The 22,029-nt window shown below is 41.8% G+C and overlaps 1 protein-coding gene across 6 annotated transcripts in view; it reads left to right on the forward strand.

The window, feature by feature from the left end:
• The window catches only part of PSEN1 (presenilin 1), a 79,229-nt gene that overhangs the window by 39,082 nt on the left and 18,118 nt on the right, over window positions 1–22,029 (forward strand). For all 6 annotated transcript variants that reach the window (XM_025391501.1, XM_025391503.1, XM_025391505.1 and 3 more), the window contains 3 exons: window positions 9,586–9,653; window positions 15,617–15,837; window positions 21,586–21,684. In XM_025391501.1, coding sequence (XP_025247286.1) covers window positions 9,586–9,653; window positions 15,617–15,837; window positions 21,586–21,684 — 388 coding nt within the window. The remainder of the gene's footprint in view (window positions 1–9,585; window positions 9,654–15,616; window positions 15,838–21,585; window positions 21,685–22,029) is intronic.

Raw genomic sequence — 22,029 nt, forward strand, 5'->3', positions numbered from 1 at the left:
TTTTTTTTTTTTTTTTTTTTTTTTTTGAGACGGGGTCTCGCGCTGTGTCACCCAGGCTGGAGTGCAGTGGCGCGATCTCGGCTCACTGCAAGCTCCGCCTCCCAGGTTCACGCCATTCTCCTGCCTCAGCCTACAGGCGCCCGCCACCACGCCCGGCTAGTTTTTTGTATTTTTAGTAGAGACGGGATTTCACCATGTTAGCCAGGATGGTCTCGATCTCCTGACCTCGTGATCCACCCGCCTCGGCCTCCCAAAGTGCTGGGATTACAAGCTTGAGCCACCGCGCCCGGCCTCTGTTTCTTTCTAGTATTTATTTCTGTATACTTTTCTAACATGGTTAAAATGTATAATCAGTATGTGTCCTTTTACTTTGGTGTGAGCATTTTTTCTATTATAAATTCTTAGAAAATATTTCTATGGCTATGAGATATTTGACTCAAGTACCTTATAATTTACTTCTCAAATGTCCCTGATGTTGCACATTTGTTTCTAGTGTTTCACTATTTTAAAAAACAGTAATGTCTGTCTTTATGCCTAGAGCTTTTTCAGTTTTTCAAATTATTTCCTTTGGGTAAAATCCTAGAAGTAGAATTTCTGGGGCAAATTATCTACGTATTTGTAACTCTCTTGGGATACAAAATCCCATTTTCAAAAAGCTTATATCAGTTTGTACTTAACACCGGTAGTGAATGAGAGTATCTCTTATACCCCACCAGTGCTGAATTTCTTTTTTTAAACTATGTGCTGGTTTTTATAGGTAAAGAAAATGTCTTAATTTGCATTTAGTTGGTTACTAGTAATATCAATACCTTTCAATGCTTGTAAACTTTAAAATTATACAGAGTTTAACCTTGCTTGTTGAACATTTGAGTGAGTGGAAGTGTTAAGTGATAGCCGTCTGTATAATCTGTTAGTAATGTATGGATACCATTAAAGATGACAGGTATGCGTGATGATGACAGATTGTTACCAACACTCAGAAGGCCAAAAAGCAAGTGGTATAAACCCATGCTGGGAAGCATTTGCCTCCCCCACTTTAAAAATGCTAGTTTCTTAATTCCTTTTCTTTATCCCTTTTTCACCATATATATTTTGTCTGCATGTGTTTACTTGCCTTTGGTTTCCTTGCTTTAGTAGACTGATCTTGTGACTTTTACCAGGATCCCATTATACTTTTGTTCTTCTGTTTATTTCTCAGATTTTATTGGAGGGTGGAATTCTACTTTTTCTTTCTTATAATTTAGAATTTACATACAGATTTCCTGCCTTTCCCTTACAAAATACCTTTGTAATTGGATAGGTGGAGCTCTGGACTCAGAGTTCTTTCTCCTAGTAATCTTAGGAAATTATTTAATTTTTCTGTATTTTCATATTTTCACACATAAAAGAGAAAGCACCATCTCTAAGCTACCTCTTCTTTTCTCTGTTTTAAGCATGTATGGGTTTTCCCAGTCTTGGGCAGTGACATGTACAGGACAAGTATCGCTTTACATCCGCCTTGTTTAATTTAAATACGAACTCTTTGAGGTAACCCCTACTATTATCCCAGTTTTATGGATGAGGCACAGGCAGGGGTCACACAGCTAGTGTGGGTCAGAACCTAATGGGTCAGAATGGATATTTGAGTACAGAGTTTGGCCTGGATTGACACACATAGCTATTACATAAGATTCCTCTCACATTCAGTCCTCAGCTCCCTGAAGTGTGGGTTCTCTTTTCATGCCTCCATGGAAACTGCGTATCATGTGGTTACCAGTTTTTCCTTTGGTCGTATCTGCTGATGTTTTTGAACCTGATTTTTCTGGACCTTGTTGCCATTTGACTTATTTATTGCCTCCCGCTTCACATTGATTCTGGCTTTTGCTTTTCTTCCTACTTTGGTCCTCTTTGCAGTTTCCTAAAGCTAACCAGCCATGATTCTCAGATGATGGACTTTTTCGTCTCTCCCATTACTTCTTGGGAAATTATATTTTAATCTCATGGTTTAAATTTTCATCCTTAAACATAACTTTTAATGTAGTATTTTTAGCCCAGAAGGGCCCGTGGTTGGTTTGTTTTCTGCTTTGCATATCTCTTCTACTCAGATACCTGGTAGCATGTAAATCGAACGACTTATCCTTTATACCATTTCATTATCATCAGTAGGACTGCTTTGCTGGGGGTGTGTGTGTGTGTGTGTGTGTGTGTGTGTGTGTGTGTGTGTGTGGTGAAGTCTTGCTTTGTCACCTAAGCTAGAGTGTTAGGATTACAGGCGTGAGCCGCTATGCCAGGACAGCTGTTTTCTTCTAGTATTATTTGCCCTCTATCTGAACATCTTCCTTTAGTAATTCTTTTAGAGCAAGTCAGCTGGCCTCAATTTGTTTCAAGTTTTCTTCACCTTAGGATGTTTTAATTTTACCTTTATTACTGAAGGATATTGTTACTGGGCAGAAAATTGTCTTGATGTTTCCCTTTTTCAGCATTTAAAAAATGCTATTCTACTTTCTCTTAGCTTCCCTGGTTTCTGATAAAAATCAGTCATTTGAATCACTGTTCTTCTATAAGTAATACATTGTTTTGTTCTGGTCACTTTCAAAATTTTCTTTTTCTTTTCAGCAGTTATGGAACTGTGGGAGGATTTCTTTGTTCATTCTGTTCGGAGTTCACTGAGCTTTTTGAATCTCTAGGTTTATGTCTTTACCAAATTTGGAAAATTTTCAACCATTATTTCTTCAAAATTTTTCTGTACTACATTCTTTACTCTCTTCTTTTTTTTTTTTTTTTTTTTTTGAGTTGGAGTCTCACTCTGTCACCCAGGCTGGAGTGCAGTGTTGCGATCTTGGTTCATTGCAACCTCTGCCTCCCTGGTTCAAGTGATTCTCCTGCCTCAGCCTCTCAAAGTGCTGGGATTATGGGTGCCTGTTACCATGCCTGGCTAATTTTGTTAATTTTTAGTAGAGACAGGGTTTTACCACATTGACCAGGCTGGTCTTGAACTCCTGGCCTTAAGTATTTTGCCTGCTTGGGCCTCCCAAAGTACTGGGTTACAGGTGTGAGCCACCACACTCGGCTTTTTTTTTTCTTCTTTTTTTTTTGATTTTGAGACTGAGTCTTGCTTTGTCAGCCAGGCTGGAGTGCAGTGGTGCAATCTTGGCTCACTGCAACCTCTGCCTCCCTGGTTCAAGCTGTTCTCCTGCCTCAGCCTCCCAGAGTGCTGGGATTATGGGTGCCTGTTACCATGCTTGGCTAATATTGTTAATTTTTAGTAGAGATGGGGTTTTACCACATTGACCAGGCTGGTCTTGAACTCCTGACCTTAAGTATTCTGCCTGCCTGGGCCTCCCAAAGTGCTGGGTTACAGGTGTGAGCCACCACACCCGGCCCCCCCCCCCCTTTTTTTTTTTTTTTTGAGGCTGAGTCTTGCTTTGTCACCCAGGCTGGAGTGCAATAATGTGATCTTGGCTCACTGCAGCCTCAGCCTCCCAAGTAGCTGGGATTACAGAGATGTGCCACCATGGCCAGCTAATTTTTGTGTTTTTATTAGAGGTGGGGTTTCACCATGTTGGCCAGGCTGGTCTTAAACCCCTGGCCTTAAGTGATCCGTCTCCCTCAGCCTCCCGAAGTGCTGGGATTACAGATGTGAGCCACCATGCCTGGCTCTTTACCCTCTTCTGGGAGTGACGACACAAATGACTTTTTATTCCACAGGTCTCTGAGGCTCTGTTTATTTTCCAATTTTTTTCACTATTGTTCTGGTTAGATAATTTCTATTGATCTGTCTTCAAGTTTCCTGACATTTGCATTTTGTTACTAAACCTATTCAGTGAAATGTTTTTGGTTATTTTATTTTTAGTTCTAAAATTCCTATTTAGCCCTTCTTTACATTTTTTTATTCTGAAACTTAAAACTTTCCTTTCATTTTAAGAGTGTTTGCCCTTACTTCTTGGAGCATTTTTATGCTCTGAGGATGTTGATATTTTTGTTTTATTGGCCAGTTGATCTGACTGGGTTAGGTCCAGCCAGCCTTGTGTGAACTGTGGTTACGTTATCAGTTCATTTTTCAAAGCCTTTGCAGTGTTGCTCAGATCTGCCCCATGTATATGCCACCCAGTCACCAGTCTGAGACTGGTATAGTGGTGTTCTATTTGTAATTCAGTCGTCAGGGTTGGTGTGTGCTGTTGAGGATCACATCCATACCCGCTCACCTTGGGAATGGACCCACAAGTTTATAAACAGCTTTCAGAGATTGCTTTAATGAGTTTCTCTCTTTCTGTGATCTCCCTGTGGTTTCTTGGGCTTCCCTTTTCCATTCCTGCAGCTCAAAGTGGACTTTATCTTCCTGAAATCAGGGCCAAAATGTGGGAGGAGAGAAATAAAGCAAGGACTATTTGCCCCACTCTGTTGGAACTGCCATTCCTCCAGTCAGAGAAAAAGGATTCCCTCCCTCTGAATTTTAGGCTTCTGCCACCCACATTACCATCACCAGAGGATTGTGTGAGGACTGGGCATACAAGAATGGAGAAAAGGGGAAAAGAAGGCCGAGCGCTGTGGCTCATGCCTGTAATCCTAGCACTTTGGGAAGCTGAGGTGGGCGGATTGCCTGAGCTCAGGAGTTCATGACCAGCCTGGGCAATGCGGTGAAAACCTGTCTCACTAAAATGCAAAAAATTAGCCGGGCGCGGTGGCGGGCGCCTGTAGTTCAAGCTACTCAGGAGGCTGAGGCAGAAGTATTGCTTGAACCCGGGAGGCGGAGGTTGCAGTGAGCTGAGATTGTGCCACTGCACTTCAGCCTGAGTGACAGAGCGAGACTCTGTCTCTAAAAAAAAGGAAGAAAAACTGGATTTTTACACTCTCTGGGTGTTAGGAGAGCTCTTTCCTGATCCTCAAGCCAGAACTAGAGGTCTTGTGGAGCTCCCATTGTCTTGCTAATGCCCACTCAGGTTGTATTGAGTACAGATGGAGGAAAAAAAAAAAAGGTAGGCTCACTGCTAGTGCTTCTAATTCCCCAGCCCACCTACCTCTAGTTACTTTTCATCTTTTGCAACCAGCTGCTGCCTGCTTTCTGCCCAGGTTTTGTAACTGTGTTCAGTGGGACAGAGAGAGTGGAATGTGCTTTACTCCATCTTATCTGGAATCTTTCTTAATATATTTTTTGTCACATTTGTGCATCTTTTATCCATCCTTCATTTTGTTTTATTTTATTTTTTGAGACAGAGTCTCGGTCTCTTGCCCAGGCTGGAGTGTAGTGGTGTGATCTTGGCTCACTGCAACCTCCGCCTTCTGGGTTCAGGCAATTCTCCTGCCTCAGCTCCCAAGTCGTTGGGATTACCAGTACCCACCACCATGCCTGGCTAATTTTTGCCTTTTTAGTAGAGACGAGGTTTTGCCATGTTGCCCAGGCTGGTCTCGAACTTCTGACCTCCAGTGATCCACTGGCCTCAGCCTCCCAAACTGCTGGGACTACAGGCCTGAGCCACCACGCCCAGCCCTATCCTTCATTTTAGACAGTTTAAGAGGTTTGTATTCAGCCAGATTTCCACATTGACTTGTTCATTTGTGTTGTGATGTTTTTTAATGTTCAAGTCTTAGCATGCACAAACAATTATATAGAAACAAGTTGTTTACTTTGACTCCCAATATTAGTAAAAGGAGCTTTTGAATCAGAGATCAGTAACTTGCCAGAGCCTGTTTGGAAATAAACCCTGAGGATTTCTCCTATCAGTGGTTGGTTATGCAATGTCTATGGCAAGCCCTAGAAGCTAAAAGACCAAACCTTAAAATGTTAGAAACAGAAAAGGCAGTTAATTATTATACATAATTTGTTATAAAAGGAACTATAACTTAGTAAAGTCAGATGATTTCTGGCCTTGACGGTTTAGGGTTTAGAGAAGATACTGTTGTGTACTGAAGCAGGGCTGTTTTCTTTCATATCCTTTAGCACAGGAAAGCAGAACTAGGGATTTTTGCAAGATGAGAAAGCCCTGTTTTAATGTGTGTGTATAACATAGTAATAAAAGAAATGCATGTGAAAATAACAAATTAACATATTTGGCATATTGACTTTGTCAAGATTAGTCTTTTTTGTCAAGTAACTAAGCCAAATTAAATCAGTAATTAGAAAAAGTTTGTACACTGATTTAGTAATCTTGCTTTTATGATATATTCTAAAGAAGGAATTGGAAATGCAGAAAAATATTTGTGAAGTAGGATGTTCATTTTAGCGTAAATTAAAATTGGGGAAAGAAAGGGAAAACAATACAGATTCCATGCATAAGGCAAAAGTTCAATTGTGGGTTTATCCATGTGAGTAGACTATTATTTTGTCATTTAAAAATCATAGTTTAAGCTGGGTGCAGTGGCTCATGCCTGTAATCCCAGCACTTTGGGAGGCTGAGGTGGGCGGATCACCTGAGATCAGAAGTTCGAGACCGGCCTGACCAACATGGAGCAATCCCATCTCTACTAAAAATACAAAAAAATTAGCTGGGCATGGTGGCAAGCGCCTGTAATCCCAACTACTCGGGAGGCTGAGGCAGGAGAATCGCTTGAATCTGGGAGGCAGAGGTTGCGGTGAGATTGTGCCGTTGCACTCCAGCCTGGGCAACAAGAGCAAAACTCCATCTCTAAATAAATAAATAAATAAATAAATAAATAAATAAATAAAAGTTTCAAGCCAGGTGCAGTGGCACGCACCTGTAGACCCAGTTACTTGGGACCCTGAGACAAGATGATTGCTTGAGCTCAGGTTTTCCAGTCTAGCCTGGGAAACATAGTGAGACCCCGGTCTCTTAAAAAAAATCATATTTTCAAATAATATTTGGTGGCATGAGAATATGTTTGTAATAAAACATTACGTTTGTGAAAGCAGAATGTAAACAGTACACTAGTTGATTCTCACTGTTAAAGGGTCTTTACACATGCCTATACATGCAGATAGAAAACATATCTGAAAGGGAAATGGTTTTGTTTTGTTTCATACTGTTTTTCTGAGACAGAGTCTCACTTTGTCACCGAGGCTGGAATGTAGTGGTGCTATCTCGGCTCACTGCAACCTCCACCTCCTGGGTTCAAGCAATCCTCCCACCTCAACCTCCCTGGTAGCTGGGGCTACAGGAGCCCGCCACCACGCCTGGGTAATTTTCGTATTTTTAGTAGAGATGGGGTTTTAGCATGTTGGTCAGGCTGGTCTCAAACTCCTGACCTCAAGTAATCCACCTGCTTCAGCCTCTCACACTGCTGGGATAACAAGCGTGAGCCACTGTGCCTGGCCTGAAAGGGAAATGTTGGTATTAATTTTGGTTGTCACTGCCCATTAGAATAGTTTTCTTCTTTTAGTGTTTCTGTGTTTCTTAAATGTTATAAGCATATGTTACTTTTGATTCAGAAAAATGCTATTTTTAAAATAAACAAGACTGGGCATGGTGACTTTCACCAATCTATCTGAGACCAGAGGATCACTTGAAGCCAGGAGTTCAAAACCAGTTTGGGCAACAGAGTGAGACCCCCCACCTCTACAAAAAAAAAAATTTAAAAAGCCAGGCATGGTGGCGTACCCACGCCTATAGTCCTAGGTACTAGGGAGTCTGAGGTGAGAGTATGGCTTGAACCCAGTGGTTTGAGATTGCAGTGAGCTATGATCATGCCACTGTACCCCAGCCTGGGCGAACACAGTGAGACCCTATCTCAAAAAATAATAAATAAAAATTTGGGGGCTCATATAAGGTACAGTTAAAAAAAATTAAAATTAAGCCGGGCACGGTGGCACACGCCTGTAATCCCAGCACTGTGGGAGGCTAAGGAGGGTGGATCACTTGAGATCAAGAGTTCAAGACCAGCCTGGCCAACATGGTGAAACCTTGTCTCTAATAAAAATACAAAAATTAGCTGGGCGTGGTGGTGGGTGCCTGTAATCCCAGCTATTCAGGAGGCTAAGGCAGGAGAATTGCTTGAATCTGGGAGGTGGAGGTTGTGGTGAGCCGAGACCGTGCCACTGCACTCCAGCCTGGGCAACAGAGTGAGGCTTCATCTCCCAAAAATAAATAAATAAAATTAAAAAAAGAAATAAGAACATCTCCTTCTTCCCTTGCCAAAAAACCAAGGTGAAAAGCATCTCTCAAGAAAGATGAGAATTTCAATTATTTAATATTTATTCTGGTCCTTAATTTAAAGCTTAATATGGAATCCCAGCATACATCTCCCACTGTTAATGTCTGTCTTGGCCAAGACAGACAAGTTTTAAATAGTGAGATAAAATTTAGGCTAAAGTTGAAGTATTTGGAGGGAAATATACAAGTGTTCTCAGCTTACTTTTTTTGTTTTTTTTGAGATGGAGTCTCGCTCTGTTTCTCAGGCTGGAGTGCAGTGGCGCGATCTCAGCTCTCCACAACCTCTGCCTCCCAGGTTGAAGTGATTCTCCTGCCTCAGCCTCCTGAATAGCTGGAACTGCAGGCGTGTGTCACCACGCCCGGCTAATTTTTGTATTTTTAGTAGAGACGGGGTTTCACCATATTGGCCAGGCTGGTCTTGAACTCCTGACCTCATGATCTGCCCACCTTGGCGTCCCAAAGTGCTGGAATTACAGGCGTGTGTCACCACGCCTGACTTCTCAGTTTACTTTGATATGTGTTAATAATAACAAAGACTAATGAGGAACTAGAAAGAAATTTTATAAACCAAGTACTGCAAAATATGAATGGTAGACTCTGGGTGATATATGAGTATATACTGTAAAATTTGTTAAATTTTGCTGTGTGTTTGAACATTTTTGTAACAAAACGTTGGAAAAGTTTTGTGGAAGAACACCAGAAACAACTTTGTTGTATTGGATAGTCAATTTAGAATATTCAAATGTTGGCCAGGCACGGTGGCTCGTGCCTGTAATCCCAGCACTTTGGGAGGCCAAGGCAGGCAGATCACCTCAGGTTGGGAGTTCAAGACCAGCCTGATCAACATGGAGAAACCCTGTCTCTACTAAAAATACAAAATTAGCCAGGCGTGGTGGTGCATGTCTGTATTCCCAGCTACTTGGGAGGCTGAGGTGGGAGAATTGCTTGAATCCAGGAGGCAGAGGTTGTGGTGAGCCAAGATCACGCCATTGCACTCCATCCTGGGCAACAAGAGTGAAACTCCGTCTCAAAAAAAAAAAAAAAAAGAATATTCAGCTGTCCACGAAGTACCAATATCTAGGTAAAGCCATTCTGTTGGCCTTTCCCAAGTTGTACTATTTTATAAAGTTGTTTTAAAGAGAGATGTGGGCCGGGCGTGGTGGTGCACATCTGTAATCTCAGCACTTTGGGAGCCTGAAGCGGGCGGATCACTTGAGGTCAGGAGTTTGAGACCAGCCTGGGCAACATGGCAAAACCCCATCTCTACTAAAAATACAAAAATTAGCCTAGTGTGGTGTCACACATGTGTGGTTCCACCTACTCAGGAGGCTTAAGCACGAGCATTGCTTGAACCCAGGAGGCAGAGGTTGCAGTGAGCTGAGATCACGCCACTGCACTCCAGTCTGGGCGACAAAGTGAGACCTCGTCTCAGAAAAAAAAAATTTGTACTTTTTAAGGGTTGTGGGACCTGTTAATTACATTGTAATGCTTTCTTTTCTAGGTCATCCATGCCTGGCTTATTATATCATCTCTATTGTTGCTGTTCTTTTTTTCATTCATTTACTTGGGGTAAGTCGTGCAATTTTTGGTCTGTCTTTCAGAATTAACTACCTTTGTGCTCTGTAGCCATCACTTAAAGCCATGTACTTTGTTGAAGAATTACTCTGAAGTTTTAATTGTTTCCACATTTAGGTCATACTTGGTATATAAAAGACAAGTCAGTATTACTAATTGAGACATTCTTCTGTTGCTCCTTGCTTATAATAGGTAGAACTGAAAGAACTTAAGACTGCAGTTAATTCTAAGCCTTTTTGAAGATTATATATTCTTCTAGTAGAAGTCTGAATCAAAATGTTAAGAAAGGGTTTTAAGAATGTATAAAAACCAGAGTAATTGATTTTCATACTTCTGTATTTTTTTTCGGTGACTCTTTTTTCTTTCAAACGAAATCTTATATGAAATTTTCATATATAATATAGAAAAAAGTGGATCTGGTCTGTCAAAGAGAATAGTGAAGCTCAGAGATGTGCCAGCCTGGCCTTTTTCTCAGCTCAAGTGGCAGAATACAGTTTGTAAACAATTGCACTAGCTCTTAAATTCAAAGAGGCAGTAAAACTAATAAATAAATTGGAGAGTTATTTCTTTGGTAGAGGGTTAAAGGAAATAACTACAGAAAAAAGAAGCAAATATTAGAATCTACGTGAAATGGATGATATTCTAGAAAAAAAATTATCAAAACTGACCCCTGAAGAGAGAGAAAATTTAAACAGAGCAAAGAAGAAATACAGAAAGTTACAAAGAAGTTTCCACCCCACCTGCACAAATAACAATAGTACCGGGCCCCAGTGGATTCATGGGGAAATTCTGTTAAACATTTATTTAAGGAATGGTAACCCTAATACTAGGTGTTCCAGAACATATAAAAAGAAAAAAGGTTCCAGATTAATTTTAATTTAATTAATTAATTAAAGAAGCCAGCATAACATTGATAACTAAAGCCTTGCAAGTTACCAAGTAAAAGAAAACTATTGGTCAGTTATATTTATTGATCTCAAAAGAATAACAGAATATTAAGAGAATTCAGCAATAGATAGAAAGAATACTACTTTTTTTTGAGTCTCACTCTGTCGCCCAGGTTGGAGTGTAGTGGCATGATCTCAGCTCACTGCCATCCCCACCTCCTGGATTCAAGCGATTCTCCTGCCTCAACCCCCCAAGTAGCTGGGACTACAGGTGCGCACCACCACACCCAGCTAATTTTTGTATTTTTAGTAGGGACAGGGTTTCACCATGTTGGCAAGGATAGTCTTGATCTGCTGACCTCGTGATCGGCCCACCTTGGCCTCCCAAAGTGCTGGAATTACAGGCGTGAGCCACCGCACCCTGCCATAATAATACATTTGACCAAGTGGAGTTTGTTTGCAGAATGGAAGACTGCTTCATTATAAGTTGCCATATCACTAGATCACCATCTCTGTACTTGCTAAAAGGCATTTGATGATTCCACACGTGTTCTTGATCAGATTCCTTAATAAAACAAATAGATGGGGTCAGGTGTGGTGGCTCATGCTTATAATCTCAATACTCTGGGAGGCTAAGGTAGGAAGATAGCTTGAGGTTGAGAGTTGGATACCAACATGTGCAACGTAACAAGACTTTGCCTCTACAAAAAATAAATTAGCTAATTGTGGTGTGTGCCTGTAGATCTAGCTGCACGGGAGACCAAGGTGGGAGGATGGCTTGAGCCCAGGAATTCAAGCCTGTAGTGAGCTATGATTGCACCACTGCACTCCAGTCTCTAAAAATAAGTAAATAAATAAATCTCTAACATTATAAAATGTATGCATCTCATTCTAAAGGCCAATGTCATCCTCATAGGGAAACTAGAAGCTTGCCTACTAAGGTCAGGAATGAGATGGAGGTTTTCTTTTCTCCTCTTCTCTTCTTTTTTTGTTTTTTTCTGAGACAGAATCTTATTCTGTCATCCAGGCTGGAGTGCAATGGTGTGGTCTCAGCTCACAGGAACCTCCGCCTCCCGGATTCAAGCAATTCTCCTGCCTCAAGGCCTCCCAAGTAGCTGGGATTACAGGCGCCTGCCACCATGCCTGACTAATTTTTGTATTTTTAGTGGAGCAGAGGTTTCACCATGTTGGCCAGGCCCAGGCCTGTCTTGAACTCCTGACCTCAGGTGATCTGCCTGCCTGTGCCTCCCAAAATGCTGGGATTACAGGCGTGAGCCACTGTGCCTGGCTGAAATGAAAGTTTTCTTTATCACCAATTATCTAGCATTGCTCTGGAGGGACTATCAAACACAATTAAACAAGAGAAAGCAATAAGAACTATGTAATTTGGAAAAGAAGGTTAAATTACCAATATTTGGAGATAAAATGATTGTTTACTTTGTTTTAGAACTAACCGAAAACCAATTCAAATTACTCAGTAAGTTTGGTAAGGCAATTGATTACAAAATTAAACAAAAATACCCTGGCTGTGTGCCGTGGCTCATGCCTGTAATCCCAGCTCTTTGGGAGGCTGAGGTGGGTGGATTACCTGAGGTCAGGAGTTGGAGACCAGCCTGGCCAACATAGTGAAACCCCACCTCTACTAAAAATACAAAAAATTAGCCAGGCGTGGTGGTGGATGCCTGTAATCCCAGCTGCTTAGGAGGCTGAGGCAGGAGAATGGCGTGGAGGTTGCAGTGAGCCGAGATTGCACCATTGCACTCCAGCCTGGGCAACGAGAGCAAAACTCCATCTCAAAAAAGTAAAATAAAATGAAAACATAAATCAATAACCTTCACATAAACAACTAGTTAGAAAACATAATAAAAGGACAAGTCCCATTTATGATAGCAGCAAAAAAGATGAAATATCTATAAGTAAACAAGAATTGTGCAAGCCCTGGACACTGGTGAAGCAGAGGTGCCAGCTGAGGTCCTGCCCCTAGCTCCCCTTAAGCTGAGCAGTGTGGAGAACATCTTGCACAGGCTGCTGACTGCCTTCCAAGAAGCCCTTGACCTTTACCATGTGTTGGTCTCCCGTGACCAGGTAGGCACTGAGCAGTAGCATGTGTAGACTGAGCTGACCTCTACCTTCCTTTGGATCCACAGCCAGTTGTAGGCCAACAACTGGGTGGATGGGTCTGATGTGGCTCCAGGCCCTCTCCAGCTCAGGTTACCCCTCCTTACGTACATTGTACTCAGACTGTGCAGAGGAAGGCAGGGGCACTGAGGGCCAGCAGTCCCTGTTCCTGCTTCTGAAGAAATAGATATTTTAAGTGAATAAAGTGACAGCTTAGAGGAGTGAAAAAAAGATAATATGCAAGATCTATTATTGAGAAATTTTAAGGCTGGGTGTGGTGGCTCACACTTGTAATCCCACCTATTTGGGAGGCCGAGGTGGGAGGATCCTTTGAGCCCAGGGGTTCTAGACCAGCCTGGGCAACATGGTGAAACTCCATCTCCACAAAACATACAAAACTTAGCCAGGCGTGGTGGTGCATGCCTATAGTCCCAGCTGCTTGGGAGGCTGAGGCAGGAGGATGACTTGAGCCAAGGACTTTGGGGCTGCAGTGAACTATGATTGTGCCCTCTATCCAGGGTGACAGACTTTGTCTCTATTAAAAAAATTAAAATATGCTATCATTTGTGTCAAGTAGAAAAGTATATGTATGATATGTATAGACTTTCTGGAAGGATGTACATGAAATTAGTAATAGTGCTTTCCAGCCAGGCACGGTGGCTCACACCTGTAATCTCAACATTTTTGGAGGTGGAGACGGGGATTGCTTGAGCCTAGGAGTTCATAGCCAGCCTGGGCAACATAGCAAGACCCCATCTCAAGAAAAAATAGTGCTTTCCTCTAGAGAGGGGAACCGTGGGACACAATGGGGAGAAAACCTACTTTTCAGTGTCTGTTGTGAATTTTATATCTTATTCATGTATTACCTAGGCAAAGAGTAATAAATAGGTTTTTTTGTTTGTTTTTGTTTTAGTTCGAGGATACCGGAAATGCTTAATATAAATATCTACATTGTCCAGAAATTTCAATGTTTACTCTATTTTGGAATTTCAAAGTGGGAGAGGAATCATCTTTCTGGACAGTACCTGAAACTCAAAGTTTATGCCTAAAGGCGTGCTTGCTTTCTCCTCAGTTACCTCAGGCATCTTCTATAGTTGCAATCTCTTTGTTATTAGATGGTGGATTTTTCCTCCCCAAAATTAAAATAGCGTTTTCTTCATTATAGAAATACTGAATAGTCACTGTTTTTTAAAAAGACATTATGTAAGATGATAAAGAAGAAAAATGACCAGATTCCCACCACCTAAAGATAAGTCCTGTCATGCTTTCAGGAATTAATATATCAATTTCTCATCTACTCTTCTCTCACACTATTTTGCACAAATGGGATCATAAATGGGATCCTATATTGTGTATATATAAAAGTGTGTGTGTGTTTGTGTGTGTGTGTGATGATTCTTCTCCCACTTTGAAGGAGAAAGAAAGCACACCTTTAAGCATAAACTTTGGGTTTCAGATACTATCCGGAAAGATGATTTATCTCCCACTTTGAAATTCCAAAATACATACACATATATATATATGTGTGTATATATATATATATTTTTTTCTTTTCTTTTTTAGAGTTAGAGTCTTGTTCTGTTGCCCAGTCTGGAGTGCAGTAGTGTCATCATAGCTCACGCGGCCTCCAACTCCCAGGCTCAAGCTATCTTCCTGCCCCAGCCTCCTGAGTAGCTGGAACTGCAGGCATGTGCCATCACCTTTAGCTAATTTTAAAATGTTTTTGTAGTGGTAGAGTCTCACTGTGTTGCCCAGGCTGGTCTGGAATTCTTGGCCTCAAGTTCCTCCCACCTCAGCCTCCCAAAGTGCTGGGATTAGAGCGTAAGCCACTTTGCCTATCCTGCATATATCTATTTTTAATGACTGCTAAATCTCATTGTATGAAAATGTATGTCCTAGCTATAAAATTTTTTAGCACATGTTTAATTTTTTCTAATTTCAGATGTTTTAAACTAATATTTCCCAAAGTATAGTGTGGTATTTTAGGTATTATATGATCTTTTTTCCTTTTTGTAATTATTTTTATAGTTATGGCCTGTGCAGCTGATTTCCCATTTATATGAATGATACAGAGCTTCCTGTTAAGAAAAAGTTCAGCTTGGGAAAAAAAGTGAATTGTTCAACTTGAGGGAAAAAAGTGAATTAATTGGCCAGGCACCATGGCTCATGCTTGTAATCCTAGCACTTTGGGAAGCTGAGGCAGGTGGATTGCTTGAACCCAGGAGTTTTAGATCAACCTAGGCAAACATGGTGAAACCCTATCTCTACAAAAAAAATTAGAAAAATTAGTTGGGCATGGTGGCACACACCTATTGTCCCAGCTACTTAGGAGGCTGAGCTGGGAGGACCACCTGATCTCCAGAGGTCAAGACTGCAGTGAGCCGTGATTGCACCACTTTACTCCAGCCTGGGCAACAAAATGAGACCCTGGCTCAAAAAAACAAAAAACCCAACCAAAAAAGAGTAAATTAATTTAAAGGAAAGTATTAAATAAATAATAGCACAGTTGATATAGGTTATGGTAAAATTATAAAGGTGGGATATGAATATCTAATGTTTGGGAGCCATCACATTATTCTAAATAATGTTTTTTTCTTTTTTTTTTGAGACGGAGTCTCGCTCTGTCGCCCAGGCTGGAGTGCAGTGGTCAGATCTTGGCTCACTGCAAGCTCCGCCTCCGGGGTTCACACCATTCTCCTGCCTCAGCCTCCTGAGTTGCTGGGACTACAGGCGCCCGACACCATGCCTGGCTAGTTTTTTGTATGTTTTAGTAGAGACGGGGTTTCACCGGGTTAGCCAGGTTGGTCTTGATCTCCTGACCTCGTGATCTGCCGGTCTTGGCCTCCCAAAGTGCTGGGATTATAGGCTTGAGCCGCCACGCCCGGCCTAAGTAATGTTTTGATGAAAATAATTGTACGTAAATCTTTTAAAATCTGTTTAATTTTTTTTCAGGGAAGTGTTTAAAACCTATAACGTTGCTGTGGACTACATTACTGTTGCACTCCTGATCTGGAATTTTGGTGTGGTGGGAATGATTTCCATTCACTGGAAAGGTCCACTTCGACTCCAGCAGGCATATCTCATTATGATTAGTGCCCTCATGGCCCTGGTGTTTATCAAGTACCTCCCTGAATGGACTGCGTGGCTCATCTTGGCTGTGATTTCAGTATATGGTAAAGCCCAAGACTGATAATTTGTTTGTCACAGGAATGCCCCACGGGCGTGTTTTCTTTCCTTGTCTCTTCATCTTGATTTAGAGAAAATGGTAAAATATACATCCCATAGCTCTTCAGTAAATCATTAATTCGCTATAATAACTTTTTCATTTGAAGATTTCAGCAGGGCATCGTAGCTCATGCCTGTAATCTCAGTACTTTGGGAGGCCGAGGCGGGCAGATCACCTAAGCCCAGAGTTCAAGACCAGCCTGGGCAACATGGCAAAACCTCGTATCTACAGAAAATACAAAAATTAGCCAGGCTTGGTGGTGCACACCTGTAGTCCCAGCTACTTAGGGGGCTGAGGTGGGAGGATCGATTGAGCCCAGGAGGTCTAGGCTGCAGTGAGCCATGATTACATCGCTGCATTCCAGCCTGAGTGACAGAACAAGACCTTGTCTCAAAAAAATTTTTGTTTTTTTTAAAGATTTTGAGGTTTTGACAAGCTGGTGAAACCCTGTCTCTACTAAAAATACAAAAATTAGCTGGGTGTGGTGGCGTTCCCCTGTAATCCCAGCAACTTGAGAGGCGGAGGCAGGAGAATTGCTTGAACCCAGGAGGAGGAGGTTGCAGTGAGCCGATATGGTGCCACTGCACTCTAGCCTGGGTGACAGAGCAAGACTGTCTCAAAAAAAAAGCAAAAAAAAAAAAAAAAAAAAACCAAAAAACACAGAGTGGTAGACACACAAAACGCTCAATTCATTTTTTAAATGTTTTTTTCCTTTATATGATACTGCATAAGCTTTTTTCTTTCTTTTTTTTTTTTGAGACAAAGTCTTGCTGTGTCACTTAGGCTGGGGTGCAGTGGTGCAATCATAGCTCACTGCAACCTTGAACTCCCGGGCTCTTGCAATCTTCCCACTTCAGCCTCTCAAGTAGCTAGGACTACAGGTGTGCACCACCATGCCTGACTAACTTTTTTATTTTTTGTAGAGAGAAGGTCTCACTATATTGCCTAGGCTGGTCTTGAACTCTTGGGCTCAAGCAATCCTCCTGCTTTGGCTTCTCAAGGTATTGGGATTATAGGAGTGAGTCATTGCATCTGGCCTCAATTCACTTAAAATCAAAATTAGGTTACCTACTTTTATAAGGTAATGTATGGAATTATTCTTTTAAAAATAAAACCAATTTGGACAGTGTGAGATACACATTCTACCACCAGTGTGACATGGGTCCTGAACAGTTAGAACATACTCTAACCATTAACCCAGGCAGCTTTCAGGTATGTACTCTGGGGCTATTGCCCTGTTTGAAAGCCAAAAAGAGATGCATTTTCAGAGATTAATATGTGACTCCTTCTATCTTATAAGGCCATGGCCATACTCTTTTTTTTCTTTTTGTTTTTTTCTTCTAGAGATAGGATCCCTCTCTGTTATCCACGCTAGAGTACAGTGGCATGATCATGGCTTACTGCAGCCTCAAACTCCTGTCCTGGGCTCAAACAATCCTCCCACCTCAGCCTCCAAAGTAGATAGAACTACAGGCATGCACTACCATGCCTAATTTAAAAAAAAAAAAAAAATTTTTTTTCCGAAGATGAGATCTTACTGTGTTTCCCAGGCTTGTCTGAAACTCCTGGCCTCAAGGGATCCTCCCATCTCGGCCTTCCAAAGTGTTGGGATTACAAGCATGAGCCACCATACCTGGCCATACATTTTTTTTTTTTTTGAGACGGAGTCTGGCTCTGTTGCGCCCAGGCTGGAGTGCAGTGGCGCAAACTCAGCTCACTGCAAGCTCCGCCTCCCAGGTTCATGCCATTCTTCTGCCTCAGCCTTCCGAGTAGCTGGGACTACAGGCGCCTGCAACCGCGCCTGCAACCACGCCTGGCTAATTTTTTTGTATTTTTAGTGGAGACAGGGTTTCACTATGTTAGCCAGAATGGGTCTCGATCTCCTGACCTCATGATTCACCTGCCTTGGCCTCCCAAAGTGTTGGGATTATAGGCGTGAGCCACCATGCCTGGCCTGGCCATACACTTTTATCACTATTTACATACTTACTAAAATGTTTGGTGGCCTGTAATAGGAAACATCATCCTTGTTTGATTGACGAAGAAGTCTGTGGAAATAGGATTGAACTGGTTCTGTTCTTGTATTTGAGTAATCAGTTGTGGAACTATAGAAGTCATATACTCTCTCTGACTTTCATAATTACCTAATGTTGTATAGTACTTGATGGTTTGCAAAGTAACCATCTGTTCTTGCTTAGCTGTGAGTAAGAATGCCGGGTCTGGAGACAGAATGTCTGGGTTCATCACTTTTTTTTTGAGATGGAGTCTCACTTATCACCCAGGTTGGAGTGCAGTGGTGTGATCTCAGCTCACTACAACCTCTGCCTCCCAGGGTCAAGTGATTCTCCTGCCTCGGCCTCCCGAGTAGCTGGGACTACAGGTGTGCACCACCACGCCCAGCTAATTTTTGTATTTTTAGTAGAGACGGGGTTTTGCCATGTTGGCCAGGCTGGTCTCAAACTCCTGACCTCAAATGATCTGCCCGCCTCAGCCTCCCAAAGTGCTGGGATTACAGATGTAACCACTGCGCCTGGGCTACTCATCACTTGCTAGCTATTTGACCACACAAGTTACTCAACTCCTGAGTCAGTTATGAAGATTAAATTAAATGATCTATTTAATACAATAATACACTTAGAACAGTGTCTATCAGTAAATTTTTTCTGTTTTAAGAAACAGGATCTCACTGTGTCTCCCAGGCTGGAGTGAAGTGGCACGATTATAGCTCACTGTAGCTTCAGAAGCCTGAGCTCAAGCAGTCCTCCTGTCTCAGCCTCCCGAGTAGATAAGACTACAGGCAAGGTTGGTGTTGACCTCCTGGCCTCAAGCAGCCTCCCAAAGTGCTGAGGCGTGAGCCACTGTACCCAACCCAGTGTTACATTTTTATATAATCCTATGAAATATCAAGGTAGTTATTATCCCTGTTTTACTGCTAAGAAACTTGAAGTTTACAGAGGTAAATTATTTGCCCAAGCTTAAACTCTGATCTCGAATCTGAATCCCAAGTCCAATATTCTTTTCACTGTATTACAATATTTTTACCATCAGCCCTCCATTCTGTCTGCACATACAAATGAGTATCTCTACAGAGCTTTGAGTTCCTTTTAAACAAAAGAGATTTTTGTACCCAATGTTTAGAGTAGTGATTCTCGGCTCCATTTTTACAATGTTTCAAGATTTAATTTGTCACAAAAGTTCTGAAATTTTCAAAGCAAAAGCAATTTTAATTTAATTACTCTAAAAAATAAGCAGATTTGGCTGGGCGCAGTGGCTCAGGCCTGTAATCCCAGCACTTTGGGAGGCCGAGGCGGGCGGATCACCTGAGGTTAGGAGTTCGAGACCAGCCTGACCAACATGGAGAAACCCCGTCTCTCCATGTTGTACTAAAAATACAAAATTAGCCGGGCTTGGTGGCTCATGCCTGTAATCCCAGCTACTCGGGAGGCTGAGGCAGGAGAATCGCTTGAACCCAGGAGGTGGAGGTTGCGGTGAGCCGAGATCATGCCACTGCACTCCAGCCTGGGGAACAAGAGTGAAACAATGTCTCAAAACAAAACAAAAATAAACAGATTTATCATTTAGCAATTCTTTAAGGGAGAGTAAAGAATAAAACTGAAATAGTTGCAGAATGTGGCAGAGTCAAACAAGTTGAAAATCTCATTACTTTAGAGCAAGGCAGACTTCTCATGCAAACAAATTGAAGTAGAAGTGGTGAGAGTAGAGATTTCTGTGTGTGTGTGTTTTATTATTGTACTATCTTATGGTCCTTTGTATACTATATTATATTGTACATATATATATTATTATACAAAGAGACATGACCACTTCGAGGCATGAATTTTTTTTTTTTTTTGAGACAGGGTCTTACTCTGTCACCTAGGCTGGAGTGCAGTGGCGCCATCTTGGCTAACTGCAACCTCCACCTCCAGGGCTCAGGCAATCCTCCCACCTCAGCTTCCTGAGTAGCTGAGACTGTAGGCACCTGCCACCGTGAGCTGCTATTTTTTTGTATTTTTGGTAGAGATGGGGTTTTTCCATCTTGGCCAGGCTGATCTCAAACTCCTGAGCACAAGTAATCTGCTGCCTCAGCCTCCCCAAAGTGCTGGAATTACAAGCATAAGCCACTGTGCCCGGCAAGACATGAAATTTTTAAATTTAAATGCATCTAAGTGACAATAATGTCAACACAAGCTGTCAATTCTTCCTTTACAAGTTTAGCTATACCTGTTTTATATTTTTAAGTGTTTAAAATTATTTCTGTATTTTTATATTCTGAGGTTTTTTTTTTTTTTTTTTGAGATGGAATCTTGCTGTATTGCCCAGGCTGGAGTGCAGTGGCATGATCTTGGCTCACTGCAAGCTCCGCCTCCTGGGTTCACACTATTCTCCTGCCTCAGCCTCCCGAGTAGCTGGGACTACAGGCGCCCGCCACCACGCCGGGCTAATTTTTTGTATTTTTAGTAGAGACGGGGTTTCACTGTGTTAGCCAGGTTGGTCTCGATCTCCTGACCTCATGATCCGCCCACCTCGGCCTCCCAAAGTGCTGGGATTACAGGCGTGAGCCACTGTGCCCAGCCTATATTCTGAATTTTCATGACAGAAAATGAAAGGAAAATTGCAGTTGATGGAAAGAAATGGTGGTATAAACAGGAATAACTTAGGCATATTGTTTCCTCTGATTTATTATTTTTGTAAAATAAGCTACTTTTCAGCACCACGTATGTTCTGAGACCTGAATATTTAATGTGACCAAAGAGTAAAGAAGTAATAAACTTTATCTTGCAGAGAGTTACCATTTTGTTTTAAATTTACTGCCCTCTTATTTCAGGTATTTCTCAGTAGTACATAATACTGCTTTTAAAAAGGAGAAGAGATGAATTTCTTCTACTCTGCTCTTCATATTTTGAAAAGTTCAGTCAAATCCCCTGTATTAAATTCATCTCGGAGTAATCTTTTTATTTATAGTGCATATCTGTGATTAGTTTAGAAGTGACTTCTCCCTGATTCTGATCACTGTAGGTTGACAACTGCTTAAAATAGTCTATCTCATCATCATCTCTGCAGCTTTCCTTTATTTTTTTTTTTATTTTTTATTTTTTTGAGACGGAGTCTTGCTCTGTGCCCCAGGCTGGAGTGCAGTGGCGCGATCTCGGCTCACTGCAAGCTCCACCCCACCCGGGTTCACACCATTCTCCTGCCTCAGCCTCCTGAGTAGCTGGGACTACAGGCGCCCGCCACCTCGCCCGGCTAATTTTCTTGTATTTTTAGTAGAGACGGGGTTTCACCGTGTTAGCCAGGATGGTCTCGATCTCCTGACCTCGTGATCCGCCCGTCTCGGCCTCCCAAAGTGCTGGGATTACAGGCTTGAGCCACCGCGCCCGGCCTTGCAGCTTTCCTTTAAACTGGGAAGACTTATTCCTATACCCCAGTAATGATACACTGTACACTAAGCAAATAGCAGTCAAACCCAAATGAAATTTTTACAGATGTTCTGTGTGGTTTTATATTGTTTAGGTTGTCCCCCCCATCCCTACCAGTTCACCTGCTATTTATTTCATATTCATTCAACATCTTTTTGTGTAAAAAGAGACAAAAAACATTAAACCTTTTCCCTTCGTTAATTCCTCCCTAACACCCATTTACAAGTTTAGCCCATACATTTTATCAGATGTCTTTTCTGTTTTTCTTTTTCTAGATTTAGTGGCTGTTTTGTGTCCGAAAGGTCCACTTCGTATGCTGGTTGAGACAGCTCAGGAGAGAAATGAAACACTTTTTCCAGCTCTCATTTACTCCTGTAAGTATTTGAGAATGATATTGAAGTAGTAATCAGCGCAGAATTTATTGGAACTGAAGCACATGTAACTGTGGTCGTTTTCATGGTACTTGTTCTCATCTTAAATGCACAGCATTCCTGAAATTCCTGCAGATCTCTTTGTTTCCTTGCAGATGATTGTCTTCTACCTGATGTTGATTCAAGAGAGTTTGCAATATGAATAGAAAGAAAGGAAATATTTAGATGTTGGGGAACCAGCATTCCCATTTTAAAACCTGTTAGGAGTTATTGATTAGGGTGCAAGCTCAAGGTTTCCTTTGAGTGACTGGTTTAGATGTCTGTCTGCTATTCAGTGATCACTGGGGA

The sequence above is a fragment of the Theropithecus gelada genome, chromosome 7b, assembly GCF_003255815.1.
Source record: "Theropithecus gelada isolate Dixy chromosome 7b, Tgel_1.0, whole genome shotgun sequence".
NCBI classification, from domain to species: domain Eukaryota; kingdom Metazoa; phylum Chordata; class Mammalia; order Primates; family Cercopithecidae; genus Theropithecus; species Theropithecus gelada.